Below are 21,522 nucleotides of genomic sequence, written 5' to 3'. Positions count from 1 at the left end.
TCGAACGCTCACCTCTAATCATATCCCTTAAAAGGTTAATATTCAAGCAAAAAATAAATAATAAATAGAAGTTGGATGCATCATAGAATCTTTAGCCAACAATCTGATTTTGTTCAACAGAAAAGGAAACAAACATTTTAGATTCTACTATTATTATTAATTAAAGGCTTTTACACTTAAGAAAGTGCAAGAACATTGTATAAAAATTAGTATAAATGACATCTTGATAATGATTGTAGGCAAGGCAAATCCATGGTACTAAACTTTGTTTTTTTTGTTTTTTTTGTTTTTTTTTCTCAATAAACACACTGCTGATGATGACATTGAAAAAGAAATTATACAACTCGAGAAAATTTTACCTGTCCTTGGCAGCTGCAACTTTATCAAATAATACAAGTCCTTGCCGATACAGAACAACAATAATAAGCATGCAAAACTTAGAATAGATTCTGACAGGCCTCCACCTCAGAGGCTGATGCATCGAGCAGGCCTTGCCCAGATGGATTCAAGCTAATGGTCTTCGTTGCTGCATCGAATACAGCTTTCTGATAAAAGTTATCCTCCATTTTCTTAAGGATTTCCTTCACCACTTTAAAATCTAGTCCCCCAGCCAAAATGAGTCTCCCGATTATTTCTCCAAAATTATTTGGTGCTTTCGGTAAGTCAATGGCAATGTCATCCAGCAAGGCACCGTAGAGGAGGCATCCGGTCGCGATGTCTCTTGCAGCAAAAACTTTCTTGGAAAACAAGTATTCAAGAAGTTTCCAGACTGGCTCAACGCATGGTGGGCTTTTGTCCAAGGCAATTGAAATCGCTTCTTTCACAACCTCAGGGTGGTGTGATGGAGATTTTAGTTCCTCCACGCACAGCAAAGCTTCATCAAGCAGCCTAACGATGAAATACTCATCCAAAAGCGCTCGTATTTTTCTCTGAAGATCATCTGGATTTAGTATTGCAGCTGGGGCCGGAGATTTCTCCACAATTGGAGAGACAGCAGCCACAGGCACAGGTTTAGCAGAAACAGAAGGTTGTGCCATAGGCTCGGCACCCAAACTAGTGTTGGATTGCCAAGCAGGAGGGGTTGAACTTCCCTGCAATAGGGCACTTGTCCTGCCGCTCATAAGGTCACCACTACCTTGAGGCAACAGCCTTGGATTCATTGAAGATTTATGGATTGAAGGTGACTGGCCACGCCCTACAGGCATGCTTTGTGCATCACCCCTCGGCATTGACCGACCCCTAGGAACTTCCCAATTATCATTGTCCATTCCAGGCATACCAGGCATTCTCCGGGTTCCTGGCATTCCAGGCATTCCAGGCATCAAACCTCCAGTACCAGGGCGGGTGATAGGAAAACCCCCAGGACCAGGACTCACAGGACCAACTGGAACAACATGACTATTTCTAATACTTGCAGTAGCACCTGGACGCAGCCCAAGATTCTTTTCAGCCTCAGAATGAATTTCCGTAATTGTTTTGGCTTTCACCTGCAGGAATCCATACACAAAGAAAATGTCAATATCAAAGCCCATTCACATGGGCATGCCAACAGGACCCATCTATCTAATCAAACCCAAATGATAGCATTATGACCCACCTCCTCCCATCTGGGAACCCATTTGTTTGCACGAAGATCAAGAACATCACGAACCATAAATCTCAACCTTGGAGCAAGCTGAGGATTTGTAGTCAATTCCTTCAATCTGCTGAAGTATGTATCATTTATTCGCCGCGATTTTGGGCTCTCATCAAGTTGCTTACCAATAGTGTTGAAGAACTGACAAATGGCCTCAACATTCTCCTCTGCAGGGCAAGCTCTACTGTCATGGCCCAAAAGTTCCTGTTTGGCACCAAAGGAAAAAAATTATTTAGCATGACTTACTGAAATTTCCAATTTCCATGGCTGAAAAAGAAGTAGCGGCAATCACCTGTACAATGTGATGGACTATCTTCTCAGGCACCATTTTCTGCTTCAGAAGCTCGCCAATTAAACGAATATTACCCAAAGTGCGGAGCTTGGCCATCCTTTCTTTATCTCTACGATCCATCTCTTGCTCAGGGGCAGTCATAAGCCTCACTTCTTCCCTAAGCTTGTCAGCTCCTTCAAATGCCTCCTGGCAGTTATTCAAGAGGACTCGCTTAAAAGTAATATCTTTTCCACCAGGTTCATCAGATGGGAATGAGGGCAGCTTATCATTAAGATCAGAACATAAGAGAGAATACATAGGGCAAAACGTCGGTTCCAGAACAGCCTTCTCAAATATTAGAGAAATAACATCCTGTAAAGACAACATAGATACCATCAATGATTTCATCTTACATCCAGCAGTAACAATATAAGAACACAATATACATAAAATGTACATGCGTGCATATACATCCATATACATACAGAAAAAGGTGTGATCATGTCAAAAAATAAAACAGAAATGTAGAAATAATAACCTTCAAGATATCAGCTGATGTGATACCAGAATCAATAAGTTGGCCCTCCAGAAGATCATACTTCTCAGGAGTCAGCTTGTTCAATATCCTACACAGAAAACACACCCATTAAGTTCAAGGTTAATTTAATAATGCAACACAAGAAGGCTTGCCTCTTCTTATCACGCATATTCAAAAAAAATGAAACCACTTTTGCAAGTTGGCAATAAAGTCAAGGCTAACAAGGGAATCAAATGCTACATTCGCATCTTTTACCACCATGAAATTTTTTCATCCTGAAAGCATCTCATATTCAGCTGCTTCCAGAACTAAAAGTTCTATTACCAACCATATAAAAAAGACATTAAACTCTGAAGAACTCGGGTAGACCTTGAGAAATGCTATTGTTGTAAGCTCACAGAAATGCCTAGCTTCTATTAACTTATTAAGGAAGAAAATTATGTTTCTACTACATGATTTTGCTACATAGATTATTATGGCACCCTAAAACCAGATCCTGGATGACATAAACAAGTGCAAGGTCTTTCTTATGTGTTTTCAACAGATATTAGAAATACATATATGATGAGAAAACCTAAATATCAGAGAAAAACCTAATTTTACCATATACGATGCAAGTAACATAAACATAATTCTAACATATTTACCCTTTAACACTCTTTAGTACACGATCTTTCTCCGAAAGATTTCCCCTTTTAGCCGACCATGGAACCTCAGCCTTAACCAAAGCTGGAGTAGATCCTCCCTGATTCAACAAAGAAAACCCAATGGTAATGCCAAAGAAAAATGATATGCATAGCTAGCTGCAGCGATAAATAGGAATAAATACAAAGCTAATATATTATCATCATGAAAAAAAATATCAATAGGACTGATGCCAAAGCTAAGCAACTTATATGCTTCCTAACTAATATACGATGGAAATAAATAAACAAAAAAAAAAAACAATCCTATATGCAAGGCTACTAATGCTGTTGAACAATTCATCATTACATGTCAAACAAATTTAAAGAAAATTCAGACCAATCATTTAGGTGTGCAACTTATTGAACCATTACTCTCAAATTGATATAAATACCAACAGGTTACAACCTTAAATAGAGTGGAACTATTGATTCCAGCACTGATGCCTAATCAAAGCTCATTAATAAAAGTTTTATGACCAAGGAATAAGCCACAAGATGCTTCAAATACTCGCCCAACACAAAAAATAAATAGTTGAAGACACAGGAAACCTTAATTGAAGTTTTTTATCTTACCCCTTGGCTAGAAGAGTTTTGTGCCCTTGAAAATTGAGGGTTGAATTGTTCTTGGCGATTAAATTTATTAGCTTCTTGTTGTCTGGAGTCGAACCGGTTCCCTAAATCTCTACCCCGAAGCGATTCCCGGGACCTTTCCTCTCCAGCCAGAGGAAACTGTGCTGAATGGCTAAACCAATCACGGTTGTCAGGTTCAGAGTAGCGGTTCTGACTATAATTTGAAGGCTAGCAAAAGTACAGAGAATGGAGAAACAAGTGTTAACAAAGAATGACTGCTTGACAAATTTATTTGAAAATACAAGAACTTCATCAGGGCAGCTAATTGCTGTTAGGATAAGTTTGAAAAGTAAAAAAGTAAAGAGCACTTAGGAGTCTACATTGCTTTCTCCACGACTCCAGCTTTTATCTTCACCGAAGAGCTCCACTTCAAAATCTTGTTTGATTTTAAGAATCTCATCAGCAACTTTTACAGCCTAAGAGAAAGTGAGAAGCATAATCAGATATAGCATTATCAACTCAATATAATTGAAACAGAACGCTAACAACAATGAACATCTTGCATGCAAATAAAAAGCATATATTTGTTCTTTTCTGTGTTGTTTTCTAGCAAAATGCAACAGTAGTTTGCAGATGCACAGTTGACATATATTAAGCAAAAGTTTGTACAATTACCTCTCTAAGCTGTAGAAGTTGGTCCCTAGTGTACCGCACACATTCACGACCCTCAAAACGTGAGTCTGCAGCCTACAACAATAAGGAAATTGATAACTTCAGATTCTACCACCCAAAAGTATTTCAACAAGCAGCATGTTAACATTCATATCAACAATCTAAAGGATAAACCAAGAAACTAAAGGTGCAAATTATGAGGCATACTCCTAACACAGTTATAAAAAAAACTTACTTATCAAACAAAACCAAAAGGATAAGCCACACAAATATTAAGTAACAACAAAAAAATAAGATATCACAAAGTTGAAATCTAAAGATTTTGCATCATAAGAATGTTATCATAAGACCTAACCTTTTTGTACTCCACAGTCCTCAATCTGACTTAGTTAATAAGAACTCACACGGTTGGAATCTAAAGATTTTGTATCATAAGGATGCTCTCACAAGATCCAACATCTAGTACTCCACAATTCTCAATTAGGAGATCAAAAAGTAATTAAGTAGCAAATATATATCTTATACATAAGTAGAGTTTAGAAACTCCACGAGAGTGACCGTGCATTTAAGTATACATGTTCACTGAATAATTTACCATTAACTTGTTTATTTATACTTAAGCAGACACGTGATAATCAATTAAACCAACTTAAAAGAGCTTTTTAACTCACACAACAACCAAAAATAGAGAAACCTTAACCTAAGTAGGGTGGCACTGTTTAAGGTGAGATACATTATAGATATATGATGCTTAAGTTCTGCTTATGCAAACCAGTTAACCTTGACAAAAACATCTTCCATATACAACCATTGAAACACAGCTAAGAATACTGACCCACAACTAGGACAAATTATTTAATTTTTGATCAATAGAACACCTATATTTGTTTAAAAACATAAAAGATCCTTTCTATTTTTGTAGTTGTAGGTCCTTTGTGAGTAATCAGGAACTGATTCAGTACCAACTTAAAGCCCTACCTAAAGCCTACATATTTTTTTTCCTTTGTCAATATTTACAGTAAGTACACATACTAAGTGACCCACCAAGAATTAAGACAAAGCTAATTAAATTCTTCCTCTTTAAAGATACAATGTAATATTTAACTCTATATTCTTTAATTAGTCAAGTATTAAAAACAATTCAGCTAATACCAGGGTTCCTATTAGAGCTAAATCACATTCTTTCTCTTTTGAAGTTCTAATGCAATACCTATTACCTAACTCTATAGGCTTTAATTAGTCAACATCAAATAGAATTCATCAAAACCAAGTTGTTAATTAAGAGGACCTCTACTGCAATAAAAACAATGTTAGAATCAACAATAAAAATAATCAAATCAAATCTACCAGCTAGGGATTCAATCCCTAACAGCTGCTGCGCTAATAATTACATATAAAAAGAATTCCTAGCAATCACTCACACAAATCAAAAAGGCTAGATCAAAAGGGATAAAAATATTGAACCTTAAGAGAAGAAGCACCGCCACCGCCATGGGAACGAAATAGAGGAAGATCAGAAGAAAAGGAACCAAATGCTAATGAAGAAGACGAGGATGATGATGACGACGAAGATGACGAAGGACCACCAAAAAGTCTGTTCCCTCGACCACCACCAGGTCTTAAACTCAACACCGTTTGATCACCTTGCTGCATACCTAGATCTTATCACGTGAGATTCAATCTCTGCCGACCGATTCAAAAAAGAACAAATAACTCAGCGATACGTAAAAACGCTGAATCTGAATATATGAAAGATTAAAAAAAAAAGAGGGAGAAAATTTAAGTTTTTTAAATGTAAAAAAATGGAATCTTTTAGGGGGGTTTCTAGAGAGAGAAAGGAGATTGAAGGTGAGAGTTTCTCTCTCTTCTGCGGGAGAGCAAAGAAAAGAAGAGAGGGGCGTATATGTGAGGACGGTACTAGAGATCGAAAAACAAACCCTTGTTTTTTTTTTAAATTTTTTTTGGTCATTAATAAATAGATGAATATATTTTTATTTATGAACTGGAGATTACGTCATAATTTTTACTGGAATTTTTCGTTGGCTTTGACTGACAACTTTGCCCTTCCTTTTTATTAATTGTAACTTCTATTTTTATTTTTAAAGGAAATTGATTGTAATTTTGAGAAATTACAGATTCCAAATTATAACAGGATTGTTGAAAATCGAGACACGTGTCCTACTTGGTAGGTGGATCCGACTCAGACAAAATAAATTTGTTTCAAATTAGGTTATTAATGGAATGGAAAAATTATTATTTAAATTCAATTATAAAATATATAAATGTTAATAAAAAAAATCTTTTAAAACTTCTTTAATTAAAGATTGAATTCAAGTGTTAACCGAAAATGCTTAAGTTTAACGTTTTACATTTCTAGTTTTTAAGAAAAAATCAAAAATTTCCATTTGAGCATGATTGAATAAACTAAAAATATCTAATGGAAAGGAGGCTCAACCCATTAAACTCAAATAATTCAACTTTCTCTAATAAATAATAATAATAATATAATTTTTGCCAACATTTTCCCAAACAAGAACCTACAGTTGTTTTAACATATTGGACACATTATATCGCCGATCTAGTTATTAAAACATTAAATGTAACACTCTAAAATTATTTCACTTTCCCGCCCAAAAGTTTATATAAATTTTTAATTTTTCAAGTAATAATTTGACATAATCTTAGAGAATCTCATCAAACTTTTATATTTTTTAAGTTCAATAATCAAAATAGACTAGTTATCAAGTTCAAGTACCAAAGTTAACCCAAAAAAAAAAATTCAGGTAACAAAACTAACCTAGTTGCCAAATTCAAGGCCAAAAATTATATTATCCCATAAAAAACATATTAAGTCGTATTATTAATAGTAGCTTAAGAATTTCATAAAAATTAACTCAAAGCATTACTAATAAAAGTGTACATGTAAACAACCTTAGCCCCAAAAGGGTAACAGATCAACCAAGTTTCTATAAATGTCAGATGGAAAACCAGAATGCCATCAACAAGATGGCACAATTGAGGGAAAATCTCAAAACGATTTCTTTTCATAAGAAACCAAACCATGCACTCCACCTTCGGCTTGTGCTGCACCGGTTCGAACCTGTTCCAGTTTCAGGACAACATGATAGTGTACCATAAGCACCAATAATCAAATCACAAACCAGAAAAAAAAAATGGGATCTTATAAAGGAGATTAATCATACCTCAAACCTCAGTGTGCCTGATCTCAAGAGTTCATGTGCAGACGGTAGAGAGGAAGCACCGAGATCTTGGAATCCTTGCTTGACTGCTTGCATTGTGTAAGGTATAAATTTTAGTACAGAGCCTTTATCCGTGACCGCTCCAACAACCCCTTGTGCGATCTTCAACTTCGCGGTATCACCCAAATATCTTTGATCACTTCCCTTAGTCATTGCTTCTAGGGAGCCCATGCCACGATATTTTTTGACACGTTGACCATTCTAATAAAAAGAAAACATGAGGGTTTGCAGAAAAGGATTGATTTAAATTAAATGTGAAATGCATATATATATACATATATATGTTTCTTTGTGTTTGTGTTTGTGTTAGTAGAAAAGAGTGAGTGAAGAACCAAAAGTAAAGCAGAAAAGTTGTCATTGGATAAGACTTACATATGAAAGAATCAGACTCTCACTAACTCCTGTCTGGTGAGCAGTGCACCATAATTTATACTATAATGCCTAAAGCTACAGAAAACAAACGCAGTATCATACCTTATACTCATAAGCTCCAGGAGCCTCGGTGCTTCCAGCTAAAAAGCTTCCCATCATCACAGTAGATGCCCCCAAAACCAAAGCCTTGACAATATGTCCAGAGTTTGAAATGCCACCATCAGCAATAACAGGCACACCATGCTGTGCCGCAATAGATGACACCTTGTAAACGGCTGTTGCCTGAGAGGTAGCAAAAACAAAGAAAATAAATTTGGCAACTTATAATGAAAGATATAGTCCAGTAAAATGATATTTTCAATTAATTCTTTAACAATGTCAGCTGGTATTAGTTTCTGCATAGATGATTCATGATAGACGTAGTTATATGCACTACAAACACCTAATAAAACTCTTAATTGTGAAACAAAAATAGTAGTATGTTTATTTATACATATATAAACAGTCCATCCAATGAGATAATGATAGGTAATCTCAGCATATATCACACATAAAATACGATATAATATAAATAAGTCTACTATCTTTTATTTAAATGCGTGTTTTCCACTGGATAAGAATCATAAATCTCCACTAATGATCACTCCATTTAGAGATTTAAATAACATTTGCAGACGTATTTTTTTTGGTTGAAGCACATTTATCGCCATTGTAGACATATCAATCACTATCCCGTCAGATCGTAATAAAACCTGAAAATTGCAACTGTAACATCACCTTGTAGATACTATTTAAATCCATGGAACTCATTTTTCCTACAAAAGACCATCTTGCATATCATTCCAATTTATTTTTCTCTATAAACTACCAAAGATAATATTGATAGGCAAAAAAACAAATGCTTTGAAGACTTGAAACTATCCGAACATAAATCTGAAAAGTGAAGAACATTCATACGAAAGAACATGCACAAAGTTATCAAACCATCATCATGAACTATTGAAGAGAACACATGAAATAAAAGTTTCTGTTTTTTTTACCTGTCCTCGTCCAACAGCACAAACCTCTTGTGTGGTGCAAATGGACCCAGACCCCATCCCAACTCTTAATCCATCTACACCAGCTTGAATCAAATTCTGTGCTTGTGCCATAGTCACCACATTCCCACCAATCACATCCAATTGAGGATATGTCTTTTTAATGAACTTAATCATCTCAATCTGATATATAGAATTACCCTGAGAGCTATCCAAGACCACCACATTAGCCCCTGCCTTCACTAAGTGCTCCAACCTCTCCTTATCCGACTCTCTTGTCCCTATAGCCGCACCCACCATCCATTCCCCATCAGCTCCTACTGTTCCCGCCCCTAATTTCGGGTACCCCTTTAGCCTTTCTACATCTTCTTTGATCACCACATTGACCGCCTCACCATCCCTTTCCAACACAACGAAATCACTATCTTTTTCATCTAAAAGAGTCTCAATCTTTCCCAAATCACAATCCCAATTAACATACTCCACACTCTTACAATCCCTCTTGTAATCAAATATTTTTACTGGTTTATCTTTCAAATTCTCAAAATCAGACGACGAAAGATAACCCAATAACTTGGATGGCAGACCACCTGTTTGTAAAAATTACACAAACATTAAAAACCCCAAAACAGAAAAAAAAAAGTAGAGAATTTAACCCAACTAGGATGCTAATTAGTTTCCAATTTACCTGATTCAGTAATAAAAACATATCTTCCATGATAAGCAGGTAAACCATCTACAGGAGAAGCAAATGAAACAGAGGGAGTAATAGGAACACGAAGTGCCTTAGCGGAACGGATAATGGAAGCTTGTTGAGAAGAAGTACAGTTGTAATGAACAATAGCGATACCACCGAGGGCAGCCATTGAAGCAGCCATGTGAGCTTCGGAGACAGTGTCCATAGGGGAAGCAACACAAGGGATAGAGAGTGGGACATTGCGAGAGAGACTGGTGGATAAAGAGACCGCATCGGTGGGGAAGTCAATGTAATGAGGGAGGAGGATAACGTCATCGTATGTCAATGAGTAACCTTGGTTGAATGTTTTTGAGGCTGGGAAGCCGTCCTCCATGTTGATTGCTTGCTTTTTGGTTTTGGGGATTAGGGTTTATGTCGGAATGGATGAATGAGGGCTTACGTTCGAATGGTTTAATGGAGGAGGGGTTTAAGTAATGCCCAAAGGATTTTGAATTGTAGCAAAAGATTCCGTAAAGTATAAAGAAGGCAGATTATACTTTCCTTTCTCGATTAAAAAAATAAATTAAAGAGTAAAATGATATTTTTTAAAAATTTATTATTTTTTATGTTAAAATTTATTCCATTCATTTTTATTGTGATTATCTAATAGAAATATTAAATTAAAGAGTAAAATAATTTTTTTGTTAAAATTTTTATTCATCTTTACAGTTAAAGTTTAGTGCATGAATGTTTAAATAAATAAATAGATGAAAATTTTAGTATAAATAACCAGTTTACTTTTTTATTTTTACTTTTTTATTTAAAGTTTCTTTTAATAAAAGCGACAAAACGTAATTTGATGAATATTCATTTTACTCGAAAATACACTTTAGCGTATGGTATGGCCAAATATCACTTTTCGAACACATTATGGTCATTACGAATTCTTGATATGCCATTCGGTTTGGTCAATGCTCCTTCAACATTTCAGAGTCTTATGGATGATTTTTTTAGCCTTTTTTTTCGTCACTTGGTGTTGGCATTCATTGATGATATTATCTATGGTGATACTTGGGATTTTCATTTGGACCATACTTGACAAGTCTTATAGCTACTTTAGACTCACCAATCTATAACGAAGCAATCTAAGGGTTAGTTTAGTATTATACCTCTAAGAAGCACTTTGGGAGAAAAAAAACACTATTAGAACAAAAGTATTCTTAACCAAGCTACTTTAAAAAAAATGCTTCTCCCAAGCCAATAATTGGCCCAAAAACACTTTTTTCAAAAACTAGAAATTTTAACTTATCCCAAAAAGTGTTGGTTTTCCCAAAAGCACTTTTGAAAAACATTTCTAAACTAGGCCTAATTGTGTTTTCAGCCAAGAATTCGCCAGCTATTTGGGACACATTGTATCACGCCAAAGCGTAGCAGTTGATCCTACCAAAGTGCATGCTACTCCACAATAGCCAACATTGATTTCTGTTAAGGAGGTGTATAGCTTTTTAGGGCTTGCCAATTACTATCGTTGTTTCTATGACAGTTTGGTTTTAGTTAAATTAAAACAGTGGTTTCGAAACTACAAAACCGAGGTCATAAAATTATATTAATATTATTTTTTGTGTTTACAACATGTGAATATAAATGTGTGAAAAATTTGTGAGCTAATTTTATCGTTTAATAACTCAATTTGAGAAAAAAAGACTTAATCGCGTAAAATGCAAAAGTTGCATTCTATATGTTAAAAGTGTTTAATTGCTATGGCTTATTAAATGTGAGGTCCTTATTATGTTATTGGAGCAATGATAGTGGTGTTGGTCATAAATGACCCTATAATATGTGAATCATGCATTTATTTTATTAAGGTTAATTTTGTAATTTGGTAATTAAGTTAATAAAAATTAAAACAAAATAAATGATGTTCATTTGTTCATCTTCTTTGACTGAAAATAAAGAAAAGAAAGAAGCTATTGAAGCTTTAGGTATTCAGCACCTTTAATCCTTGATTAAGGTATGATTTTGATTGGTTTTTGATGATTTTTATGTTTTTGTGATCGTTGCTTTGAGTACTAGCTAGCCCGTTTTTTAATTTTCAAATTTGATGATAATTTTGTGAAGTGTCATTGATGAATGCTTGAGCTCTTGAATGTTTGATGATGGAAACTGAGTAATTGTTGATAGATTTTATTGTTTTGTTAAGCGATTTTTGACAAAAATGTCAAAAAAGGATTAAATTGTGAAATTTACAATTTGAAGGGCTAAATATGTGAAATATTGACAAATATGGGCTGCTAGGGGCTTAAGAGTAATTCGGCCAAGCATGAAATATTTAGATATTATGTAATTTTGTGTATTTGTAATATAAGGACTAAATTGTAAGAAATGTGAAAGTTTAAGGCCAATGTGCAAATTGGCTTAATTATGTGTTTGTGAATGAAATTGATTGAGTTGGTGATTAAATGGGTTAATTTTGAATATATATAGATCAATAAAGAAAGAATTCAGACTTAGATTGGGGAAAATCGAAGGTTATCGAGTAATCGATCTGATTCATCCTTTCCGAGTACGAGGTAAGTTCGTATATGGTAAATTCATTATATATGCATGTTAAATTTTCATAAACTGTGATTACGAGATTACGGATAGTATTGAATAGTGAAAACGACTCTATGAATGCATTTGATGATAGAAACGAGAGGTGTAAAAGCTCAGTTAAACCTTAGGAATAGTTAAGATGCTAATAACATGTCATTTGGCTATGGTGTTGGCTTCGGGCCATGAGATCGGCACTTCAGGTGTGAGTGATACCTTGGTTTGGCTACGGGCCATGGTATATGTACTTATCGATTGAGATATTGAGTATCCGACTACTATTCCCAATAGTTCAACGTGTAATGAATGATGTATTTGAGAAATAGATTAGTACGAGGTGGTACAAGTACGTATGGGACCGAACCTTTTCGAATATTACATTGAGAAAGTTTAATGAGATTATATTGGATCATGTTTTGAGACATGAGAAAGGTTTGTAGTTAATGTGATTTTGATTTGGTAATGTAAAAATGGTTGAATTACATTTATTTGATGAATTGAGTTAATCACTTACGAGCTTACTAAGCTATGAAGCTTACTGTGTGTTATTTGACTATGTTTTATAGATTATCGAAACTAGCTTGGACTTGGGGATCGTCAGGAAACGTCATTACACTATCGATCATTTTGTTGGTACTTTTGAAGCTTTGTATATATGGTATATGGCATGTATAGACTAGTGTCATCTTGGTTTGTTTTGAGTTATGATTTTAGCCATGAAATTTGGCTTGTAAATGTTGGTGTGTATGGCCATTTAAGTTGGCTTAAATTATATGTTTGATAAATGATATATGTGATGTATATAATGCCTTATATATTGGCTTGTTTTGGTATGTTTGCCATAGTTGTTGATATAGCCAAATGGTTGTTCATTTGGTTAATTAGTAGTTGATGTATTAAGGTTGGAAAGATGGCATGTTGTGGTTTGGTTTTGAGATGATGAAATGGTATGTTTGAAAACATAGAATAAATGATAAAATGATAAAGAAATACATTTAGAAGTTATTTGAGTTTGGTGATTTTAGCATAATGACTTGGTATGTTTTGAATATAGAATTGAGTAGTTTAAATGGTTGTGGATAGATGGCATAATATGTGTATGAATTGGCATGTTTTAACTGCCTATATATGTGTTAAAACGGTACCAATTTGGTTACTTTGTGTACATGAGAAAATGGTGGCAATTTGGTTTTACAAATGGCCTATTTTTATCCACATGGGCAGAGACACGAGCGTGTGTCTCAGCCGTGTACGACACACGGTCCTGCTGCACGACCGTGTGTTCCTTAGGGTATCCTTTTGAATTAAGTTAGTATACCCTACAGGTTTAGCACGACCTAGACACACGGGCGTGTCTATTGGTGGTGTATGGCACACGGGCTGGCACATGGGCGTGTGGCCGGCCGTGTGACCAAGTCAGTAACCTCTCTAATTTAATTTTCCAATGACCATGGCACACGGACGTGTCTTCGGCCGTGTGGTGTAAGTCAGTATGTATGCCCTATTTTCACACGGCCTATGACACGGGCGTGTCTGGTAGCCGTGTGAGGCACACGGCCTGTTCACACAGGCATGTGACTCTTAAAAGTTTAAAAATTTTCTAAGTTTCTCAAAGTTTGCAAATGTTATCAGTTTAGTCCTGAACCACCTCTAAGCATGTTTTAAGGTCTCGTAGAGCCTTACAAGGGACATTGTGAATATTTTGAATGGATTTTGAGTAGGAATGCATAAATGCATGTGAATGAGGTGAATTATACAGTAATGCCTCGTAACCTTATTCCGGTGACGGATACAGGTTAGGGTGTTATAATGTCACCCAAGTCAGAGAGTTACACAGGGTTAGACATGGGCTGAAACACGACCATGTACTCCCATTTTGAATGTCTACACAGCCTAAGACATGGGTGTGTCTCCTTCCATCATATCATGTTTATAATTTTATTTTGGTCACTCAACTTTTAGGTCTCTTTTATTTTGGTCACAAAAAAATCTTTTTTAAATATTGGTCAAGGTAAAAAAGAAACGGTATAAACTAAAATAATGCATACAATTTAATTATATTTATTTATCTCATTATTGAAAATTCTAAATTTATTATTTTATTATTGAAAATTTAAATTTTAAAATCAATTAAATAAATTATTCACATTTCATATCCCTTGTGTTAGCCGATTATTTATATAATTTTAAAAATCTACACTTTCCATGGAAGAATGTTCCAGAGCCAGTTATGGCGGAGGCAAGAGCGTGTCTACAAGCAGTCACTATGGCAGAGGAAATGGGCTTCCAAGACGTTGTGGTGGAAGGAGACGCGTTGACTGTCATACGCAAACTTAAATCCCCTGATGATGACCTGTCGAACATAAGTAGTTTAATTAGAGAAATAAAAGGGAGAACCCGTAGATTCAAAAGTCTGAGCTTCAAATATATACCCAGGGAGGCTAACAACGCGGTTCGTGGAATGGCGCGAGCAGGAAGACAATACGAAAGCCCCCAATACTGGATAGAGGAGGCACCGATCGAGGTGGTTGAACTGGTAGATTGCGAGAGAAGTCGAGATGCTAACGGTCGTTGAATGGTGAATCAGAGTCCGGACGGGTTGGCAAGGGATTGGCCCGAAGAGCTCGAGTTGTTAACAGAGACGGAGATTTCATAGATTGATATTAGAAGAAGAATGGTCTCTCATTTGGCTGAAAAAGAGGGATTTTTCAAGCAAAAGTGAGAAAGGGACTCAGGCCTGCGCTTTTTATTTTCTGTCGGCTCATTTCGTACTGTTGATTTAATGGTTTTTCTTTCTTTTGTTTAGCTTTTAAATGTACCGTTTAGGTACCCTATATTTTGTTTACAGCTGTTAGTTTCTGGTTACTAGGCCTGTAACCGTTTGAATTTTTCCCACAGCAATAAAGTATTAGCTATTTGCTATTTTCAAAAAAATAAAAATAAAAATCTACACTTTATATCCCAAATAAAACTATATGTTAGTGGAAATAAATTTCAAGTTAATATTTATAACAATCAAAATTTATTTAATTAATATATTTTCATGAAAATATATATTTTTAAAAAGATATATATTATATTTAATTGCTCTAAAATTGCCGATTGAGTCATAACTGTATTGGTATGAGTATTATTGTCAATATAAGAGAGTAAGAGTTTGAATGCGCTGAAGTACATTATATTCCTATTTATAGGTTAAGGAAGGCCGATATTATCATAATTTATAATCTCAAACAAACGAGACTTCAATTAAGATGATTAAATAAAATTTGCGAAAATTATTATGTCCTAAGTTTAAATATGTTTACACATGCAATTTTTTCTTTTTTTTTTATATATAAAAATATTCTTAAAATAATATAACTTAATTTATTAATTAATAATATATTAGTCATTATTCAATTAAGTTGAATGCATGCTATATATAGCATAGATAAATAAATTAGGAGCTGATTAAATATGCCATTAGTCTATGTACTATTCACAAATTAAGAATTTAGTATCTATAATTTTATCTATAGGAATTTAGTCCCTCTACTCTTAAGGTTTTGAAATTCAAGCCGAATTAATATTGTTAAAATTATTTTGTTAAATTCAAGTTGATGAAAACATCAATTTTTTTAATTACGTGGCTATCAAATTAGTATTTTTTTATTTCAAAATGTCAAGCTAATAAATTTAATAAAAAATGTTAACATCGTTAATAATTAAACTTAAATTTTAAATTTTAAAAATTAAAATAACTAAATTTAGAATTTGTGAAAATTAGATAGGGAGTTTGTTCTAACTTACTCCGTAAATTCAGGTCTAATGGTTAACATTGTTAAAATTATTTTATTAAATTTAAATTAATTAAAATATCAGATTTTTTTAATTACATTACTATCGAATTAGTATTTTTTTATTTTAAAATATTATTTGATAAATTTAATAAAAAATGTTAACAATATTAATAATTAAACTTATATTTTAAAATTTAAAATTTAAAATAATTAAATTTGGAATTTGTGAAAATTAGATAGGGAGTTTGTTCTAACTTACTCCATAACTTCTGGGGCATTAATTTGTCTGTGACTCACTTTGGGAACTACGTACCGTTACGCAAGCAAATTCCATTGACAAAATAGAGTCTGGTGGTGAAGAAATCTATTCCATTTTGGGTTTCAAAAGTCCAATTTTTTTTACGCGATCTCAACTTTCTCACCCGAGTTCAATTCAATCCCCTTTATATATATATATTCTATCCTAAGGCTGAGAGGACCGAAAGTGCCGGAGTTAATGACGACAGCGCTATGATCGGTGTCCCACTCTCGGAGAATTGATGGACGTACGTATAAAAGCGATTTCATGGGGGTAAAGTTAAAGCAGGTTCTCATGTTTCCATTTGTGAAGTTTAGGAAGAAGAAGAAGAAGAAACAAGCAAAACCCTTAGCAAAGCCGTCTTTGTCTTCGTCATCTTCTTTTTCTTCGAGTAAAAGGGTGGGTTCCGGTGGTGGTTTTTACGGTGGCTTTTGTTGCACGCGACCTCGTACTTTGGAATCAGCCGATGATTCCAATTCCAGTGACCCAAATGATCCGAACTTCACATATGAGATGCTTAAGACTTTGATTGAGAAGAATCAATTCTACTCCAAAGAATGCAATCCCCATTCGGTTTAGATTACTATATACGTCATTGATTTTGGAAATTCTTTTGCGTGATGCCGTTTTTATTCGTTTCACTTGTCGTGTGATTTTTTATTATCGATATGATTTCCGCAAGGGTGATTAAGTTTTTGATTAATTGTAAATTTTCATCGAATTTGGTCCTTATGTTCTGGAAATCGCGAATGTGGTGCTTTGATTGATCATATTTTACTTTATGGGAGATGATAAATTTAGCTTCCCTTCTCTTGCTAGTTATGGCTGAGTACCTAAGTCAACCCAAATTTTGAGCCGTTGAATATGCGACACAAATTAGACTCGTTCCATTTTTGTGTCACTTCACTGCTTGTGCCAATTCAGCATTGCAAGCAAGTTTCAGGATATTTGAAATGATTGGTTTAATACTTTAGGAGATATTGTTTTGTTCTATTAGGGCCAGTTTGGCATTGCTGTGTTGCTGTTTGAGAATGTTTTCGAAAAGCTTGGTTTAACAAAAAAGTGCTTTCGAAAACTATGGTGAAAAAGTTTGGTTCCTTAATTTCAAGGGTTTGGCATTGCTGTTAATAATTGCGGTGAAAAGTTAAAATGTCTTTTTTAGGCATGATATTGGGTAGAGAAAGGAATTAATAATGGTGTATTGCTATTTTCACTCGACATGCTCAACAAGCTAAAAGCACACTATACCCGGCTTCTCAGTTTGGGTGAAAAAGCACTTTCACGAAGTGTTTTTGATTGGAAAAGCACCTTGTTTTTGAATGCTTCTGCTGTGCATAAGTGCTTTTAGCACTCCAAACACAATGCCAAACACATCCTTAGTTGAGTGATGATGAACAGCATTAGGAAAGGTGTCTGAATAATCAATGATACAATAGGGGTCATGATTGATACCTTTATGTAGATAGTTTAGACTTCAACAGGGTCTTAGCTATTTTCTTGTTGATGCCAGCGAATTTTACTCCAATGGTGGCCAATTTCATGTTATAGCTAGCTTGAGCAAAAATCAACTTGAAGAGTCTGTTCACCTCTGCACAATCGGAGTTCAGGTACTGCTTTCTTTCATGAACCTGCATTCAAACAGATAATTGGCATATGCTCTAATCATACCTCAAAAAAAAAGAGGAGAATGTACTGTTACACCAATTTAAGCATCTTGTTTCAACCTTTTCTTGATTGATTCATCAGTAATAAGTAGTGCAATTGATATATATATATGTATGTGTGTGTATATATATTCTATTCCTTAGATTAAGGCACAAGTGGACTCTTCTATTTATGAATCCAAAATATATTTGGGATCAGGATAAGGCACAAAGGTGGCGGGTACCTGAGGCATTGCTGAACCAAATGTTTGGAATTGATTTAGATGCATATGAGGAGGTATCGACTTCTTCATCATCCGAAAGTTGGTAAAACTCATGAAAGAAGCTGGCGTGTCAACTTTCGACATGATTGTTGCACCTGCTGCAGCAAATAGGTCTGTTCTTCCATGGATTTGATAGAGGTATCTCAATGCCTAATTATTGACTTTTGTGTGCCGAACTTTAGCATTTGTTTTCACTTATTTATAGTGAGGGATTTGATGTGTACAGTCTGTGAATCTCAGATTTCATATTGAGAGCATTGAACTGAAGTTGTACGTGGAAATTGTAAAATATAGTTATTTCAGTGACATTTGATTGTTTGTTATTCCCTTTTTTAAAGTAAAATATTGGAACTATTGGAGATGATGAGCATGGGGGACTGTTATTTTTGTTTTGAATTATTTGAAAATAATTTATGTTTCTGGTCAGCTTGTTGTTCAACAAGGAAACTAGTTATGGATTGAAGATGTTTTTAAGATGGATTTCTTATTTCTTAAGCTATTCATAACAAAAAATATAAATTTGAAAGAATACAATCTGTTTTCACTGAAGAGCAAAAGAGTACAAATGAGGGTATTTCTGATATGTCCGAAGTAGTATGGTTGACTATTTGGACAATGTGCCGTGCCCGTGTGAGGAAATGCTGAAAGGAAGGATGGATGGCTTTGAATCAAAATGCGGGAACCACAGTGCAAGGAGAATTTTAAAGTTGTGGAAGAAGGAGTAAGACATGCATCGCGATTTATTGAGTTTCATGATCTCAGTGCTCGATAATATAGGATTCAAGAGGAAATGGGAATGCAGAAGGTATGTATATAATTATAGTTAGTCATAGAATATGGTATATTTACTTCACAGTGAGTGGAAACTGCTCTAGTTTGTGCAAAATGGTGAAGCAAAAGAATGAGGTAATCCCTGTTTCTGAACCATCCAATGAATTGATTCTTGAGGTCTGGAAAATAAAGGCCTTGATACAAGTTATTTTGGAACAGGTAAGTTCGCATAGCTGTTAATTTCATCTTGATTCAAAGCATGTGATTACTTCGGTATTATAGGCTAGCTTAGTCTGCCTTTAGTAAACCTCCTTCATCTTCTCTAACTATTCAGCATCTGCATTCTTAAGCCTGATAACTTCATTGATGTTGTGTGACTGAATGTTCTTGGGAGTGTCGCAATTTCTATTAGAATATAGGCTTTGATTCGGATGATTAAGAAGTTTTCCATCCTTTTGTTCTAGCAGGCATTGAAGAATCTCAATCTTATTCAGGCATTGAAGAATCTCAATCTTATTGAATGGAACAAACTTAAAACCATTAGTAAGATTATTACTTCTGCTTGACTAGGCATATAGCAGCCATTGAAGATGACATATTTTATTGACCTGAACTTATGGTCCTGACGAGCAATTTGTTCACATTATCCCAAGAATGAGTCAGTGGATGAGGAAATAACATTAATGGAGTTTTGCAGAAGGATCTGATTCAAGACAGCAAAATCGAAGCTGACGTGGCTGCATTTAGTTGATGGACTTTGACTATCAAATAACGAAGAAGGTATCCATTTGCTATTAACTTAGATCTGGATTGTTTGTGCTATTTTGTCCTAAAAATCAACAATAGCTAAGTTTTGTAACTTTGTTCTTCATTTGCTCCTGCAATTTTAAAACTACGTGCGACTGTTTGGTCTGTAATTTGTATAGCATCCTGTCAGGGTGGTTTCTCTTCCATAGTTCCATGTTTACACCAAAATCATATATGCATTCAATTATACATGTAACTCTTGTTTTAGAATGTCACATATGTGAGGCACATGGCTGCGTTTTTGAATCTATTGCAAGTGTTGCAGAAACTAAGCTTATGGTTCTTATTGTTTTTTGGGAACTAAGCCATGTGAGTAGAGGATTTTTTCTGTGGATTTCCATTGGTAACCACTGTTTTTTTTTTTTTTATGCTGGAATTGGAGGGAGTATCATATTAGTGTAGTTTCATAGTTTGCCCTGGATGCCTATTTTATGGCCCACGAAGACGATTCTTTTAGTGTCCATGGCTGACCTTTTTAATAATGTTGTATTCAAGGTTTGAACTTGAATTCTTCCATTTGATGCGCAATGCATCTTGTAACTGTGCTCACTTGTTCCGCAGGTACAGTTTCAGGTTTCCTGTTTCACGGTCACAATAAATAGGAAGTGTGTGCGTGCATGTGCAATTTTAAGTTTAATCTTTATTTTTTGACACTATTATATTCGATAATTGTATTAGACTTTAATTTAATTTAAAAACAAACTGAGCTGAATCCATAAACGAGGAGTAAAACTCTATCAGTATTGTTTTTCTATATCTACCATATTCAAATTCAATAATTCGATTGAGTATTTTTTGAAAGACAAAAGGGTAATTACAATAGAATATTTGTAAGCACGAAAAAGTAGTTAAAAAACTATCAAGTTGGCTCAAACCAAAGCATAGGAAGTATAATTCAAATTATCAATTGAATTATTGCATTGTACAAAAATATTTAGTATAAAAAATGAACTCGAAAAGAAAAATTGAGATTTGCTTAAAAATTATAAGGTTTTTGCTTTAATATTGAAAGTTTGAATGCTGTTTGAGTTTACCCATTTTTCAAGAATATAATAAAAATAATATTATATATACTATTATGGAAATTTATCAAAATGATCAAAATTTTAATATAGAAGTTATACATTTAAAGGGTTATATAGGTTACTTATTAACAAAATTTATGACATCTTTCATTACTTAAGCAATAATAATAATAATAATAATTATTATTATTTTTTAAAAATCATAGCCCAAATGTTTTTTTATATCATTTGTATTTTTCTCACTCAATGTTTAAAGATTAAATATAACATAAACATAAAAATTATGTTAAAATTTACATATTTAAGATTGTACCAAAAATATATAAATTACTAAAAAAAACAGAAATCGTATTACAAATATAAACTTATATTCGAACAAATGAGTATAAACGTTAATTTCCAAAGTAAGTTTTTTGAAATTAAAAAAATAATCTAAAGTCATTAAATTATTAGTAAGTTTAAGTTTTAGTCTTTCAATTTAAAAAAAATTATAAAATGGTCATTGAATTATTTGAAGTTTTCATTTAAGTCAATTGGCTGTTGAAACCGTTCATGTAGTGATGTATAGCCTTATTTCATACCACTCAGGGGCGAAGCCAGAA

General features: G+C 34.1%; 2 protein-coding genes, 1 long non-coding RNA gene and 1 pseudogene across 4 annotated transcripts; 1 reads left to right on the top strand and 3 right to left on the bottom strand.

Annotated features, from left to right (window-relative positions):
* Positions 1-125: 125 nt before the first annotated feature.
* On the bottom strand, positions 126-6,335 carry LOC107938610 (eukaryotic translation initiation factor). The gene is made up of 9 exons (XM_016871831.2): positions 5,838-6,335; positions 4,377-4,448; positions 4,082-4,177; positions 3,705-3,929; positions 3,093-3,190; positions 2,446-2,533; positions 1,929-2,279; positions 1,598-1,840; positions 126-1,487 (listed from the first exon to the last, which is right to left on the bottom strand). Exons 1-9 carry the CDS (start codon positions 6,024-6,026, stop codon positions 438-440), a joined length of 2,412 nt encoding a protein of 803 aa, XP_016727320.1. The 5' UTR covers positions 6,027-6,335; the 3' UTR covers positions 126-437.
* Positions 5,290-5,410, bottom strand: LOC121213003 (uncharacterized; annotated as a pseudogene).
* An 866-nt stretch (positions 6,336-7,201) lies between the features above and the next one.
* LOC107938614 (inosine-5'-monophosphate dehydrogenase 2) lies at positions 7,202-10,315 on the bottom strand. The gene is made up of 5 exons (XM_016871845.2): positions 9,731-10,315; positions 9,046-9,632; positions 8,108-8,287; positions 7,577-7,834; positions 7,202-7,473 (listed from the first exon to the last, which is right to left on the bottom strand). Exons 1-5 carry the CDS (start codon positions 10,110-10,112, stop codon positions 7,402-7,404), a joined length of 1,479 nt encoding a protein of 492 aa, XP_016727334.1. The 5' UTR covers positions 10,113-10,315; the 3' UTR covers positions 7,202-7,401.
* A 6,077-nt stretch (positions 10,316-16,392) lies between these two features.
* LOC107938617 (uncharacterized) lies at positions 16,393-20,632 on the top strand. 2 transcript variants are annotated; one of them, XR_001694944.2, is made up of 3 exons: positions 16,393-17,997; positions 18,254-19,868; positions 20,457-20,632. It is a non-coding gene; the product is annotated as an uncharacterized lncRNA (long non-coding RNA). The 2 variants fall into 2 exon arrangements; XR_001694945.2 differs by lacking the exon at positions 20,457-20,632 and having other exon boundaries at positions 18,254-19,307; positions 19,556-20,450.
* Positions 20,633-21,522: the final 890 nt, after the last annotated feature.

Source organism: Gossypium hirsutum, chromosome A13, assembly GCF_007990345.1.
Source record: "Gossypium hirsutum isolate 1008001.06 chromosome A13, Gossypium_hirsutum_v2.1, whole genome shotgun sequence".
Taxonomy (NCBI): domain Eukaryota; kingdom Viridiplantae; phylum Streptophyta; class Magnoliopsida; order Malvales; family Malvaceae; genus Gossypium; species Gossypium hirsutum.
The sequence above is the reverse complement of the archived record's forward strand: the minus strand, read 5'-3'. Positions and strand labels throughout refer to the sequence as shown.

Coding starts and splice junctions, on each gene's coding strand:
- LOC107938610 (XM_016871831.2), bottom strand. CDS start 6,026: ATGCAGCAAGGTGATCAAACGGTGTTGAGTTTAAGACCTGGTGGTGGT. Junction 1,841..1,928: donor TAGTCCATCACATTGTACAG/GTGATTGCCGCT, acceptor GGTGCCAAACAG/GAACTTTTGGGCCATGACAG. Junction 1,488..1,597: donor GGGTTCCCAGATGGGAGGAG/GTGGGTCATAAT, acceptor GGATTCCTGCAG/GTGAAAGCCAAAACAATTAC.
- LOC107938614 (XM_016871845.2), bottom strand. CDS start 10,112: ATGGAGGACGGCTTCCCAGCCTCAAAAACATTCAACCAAGGTTACTCA. Junction 9,633..9,730: donor TGTTTTTATTACTGAATCAG/GTAAATTGGAAA, acceptor TTTTACAAACAG/GTGGTCTGCCATCCAAGTTA. Junction 7,474..7,576: donor CAGGCACACTGAGGTTTGAG/GTATGATTAATC, acceptor AAACTGGAACAG/GTTCGAACCGGTGCAGCACA.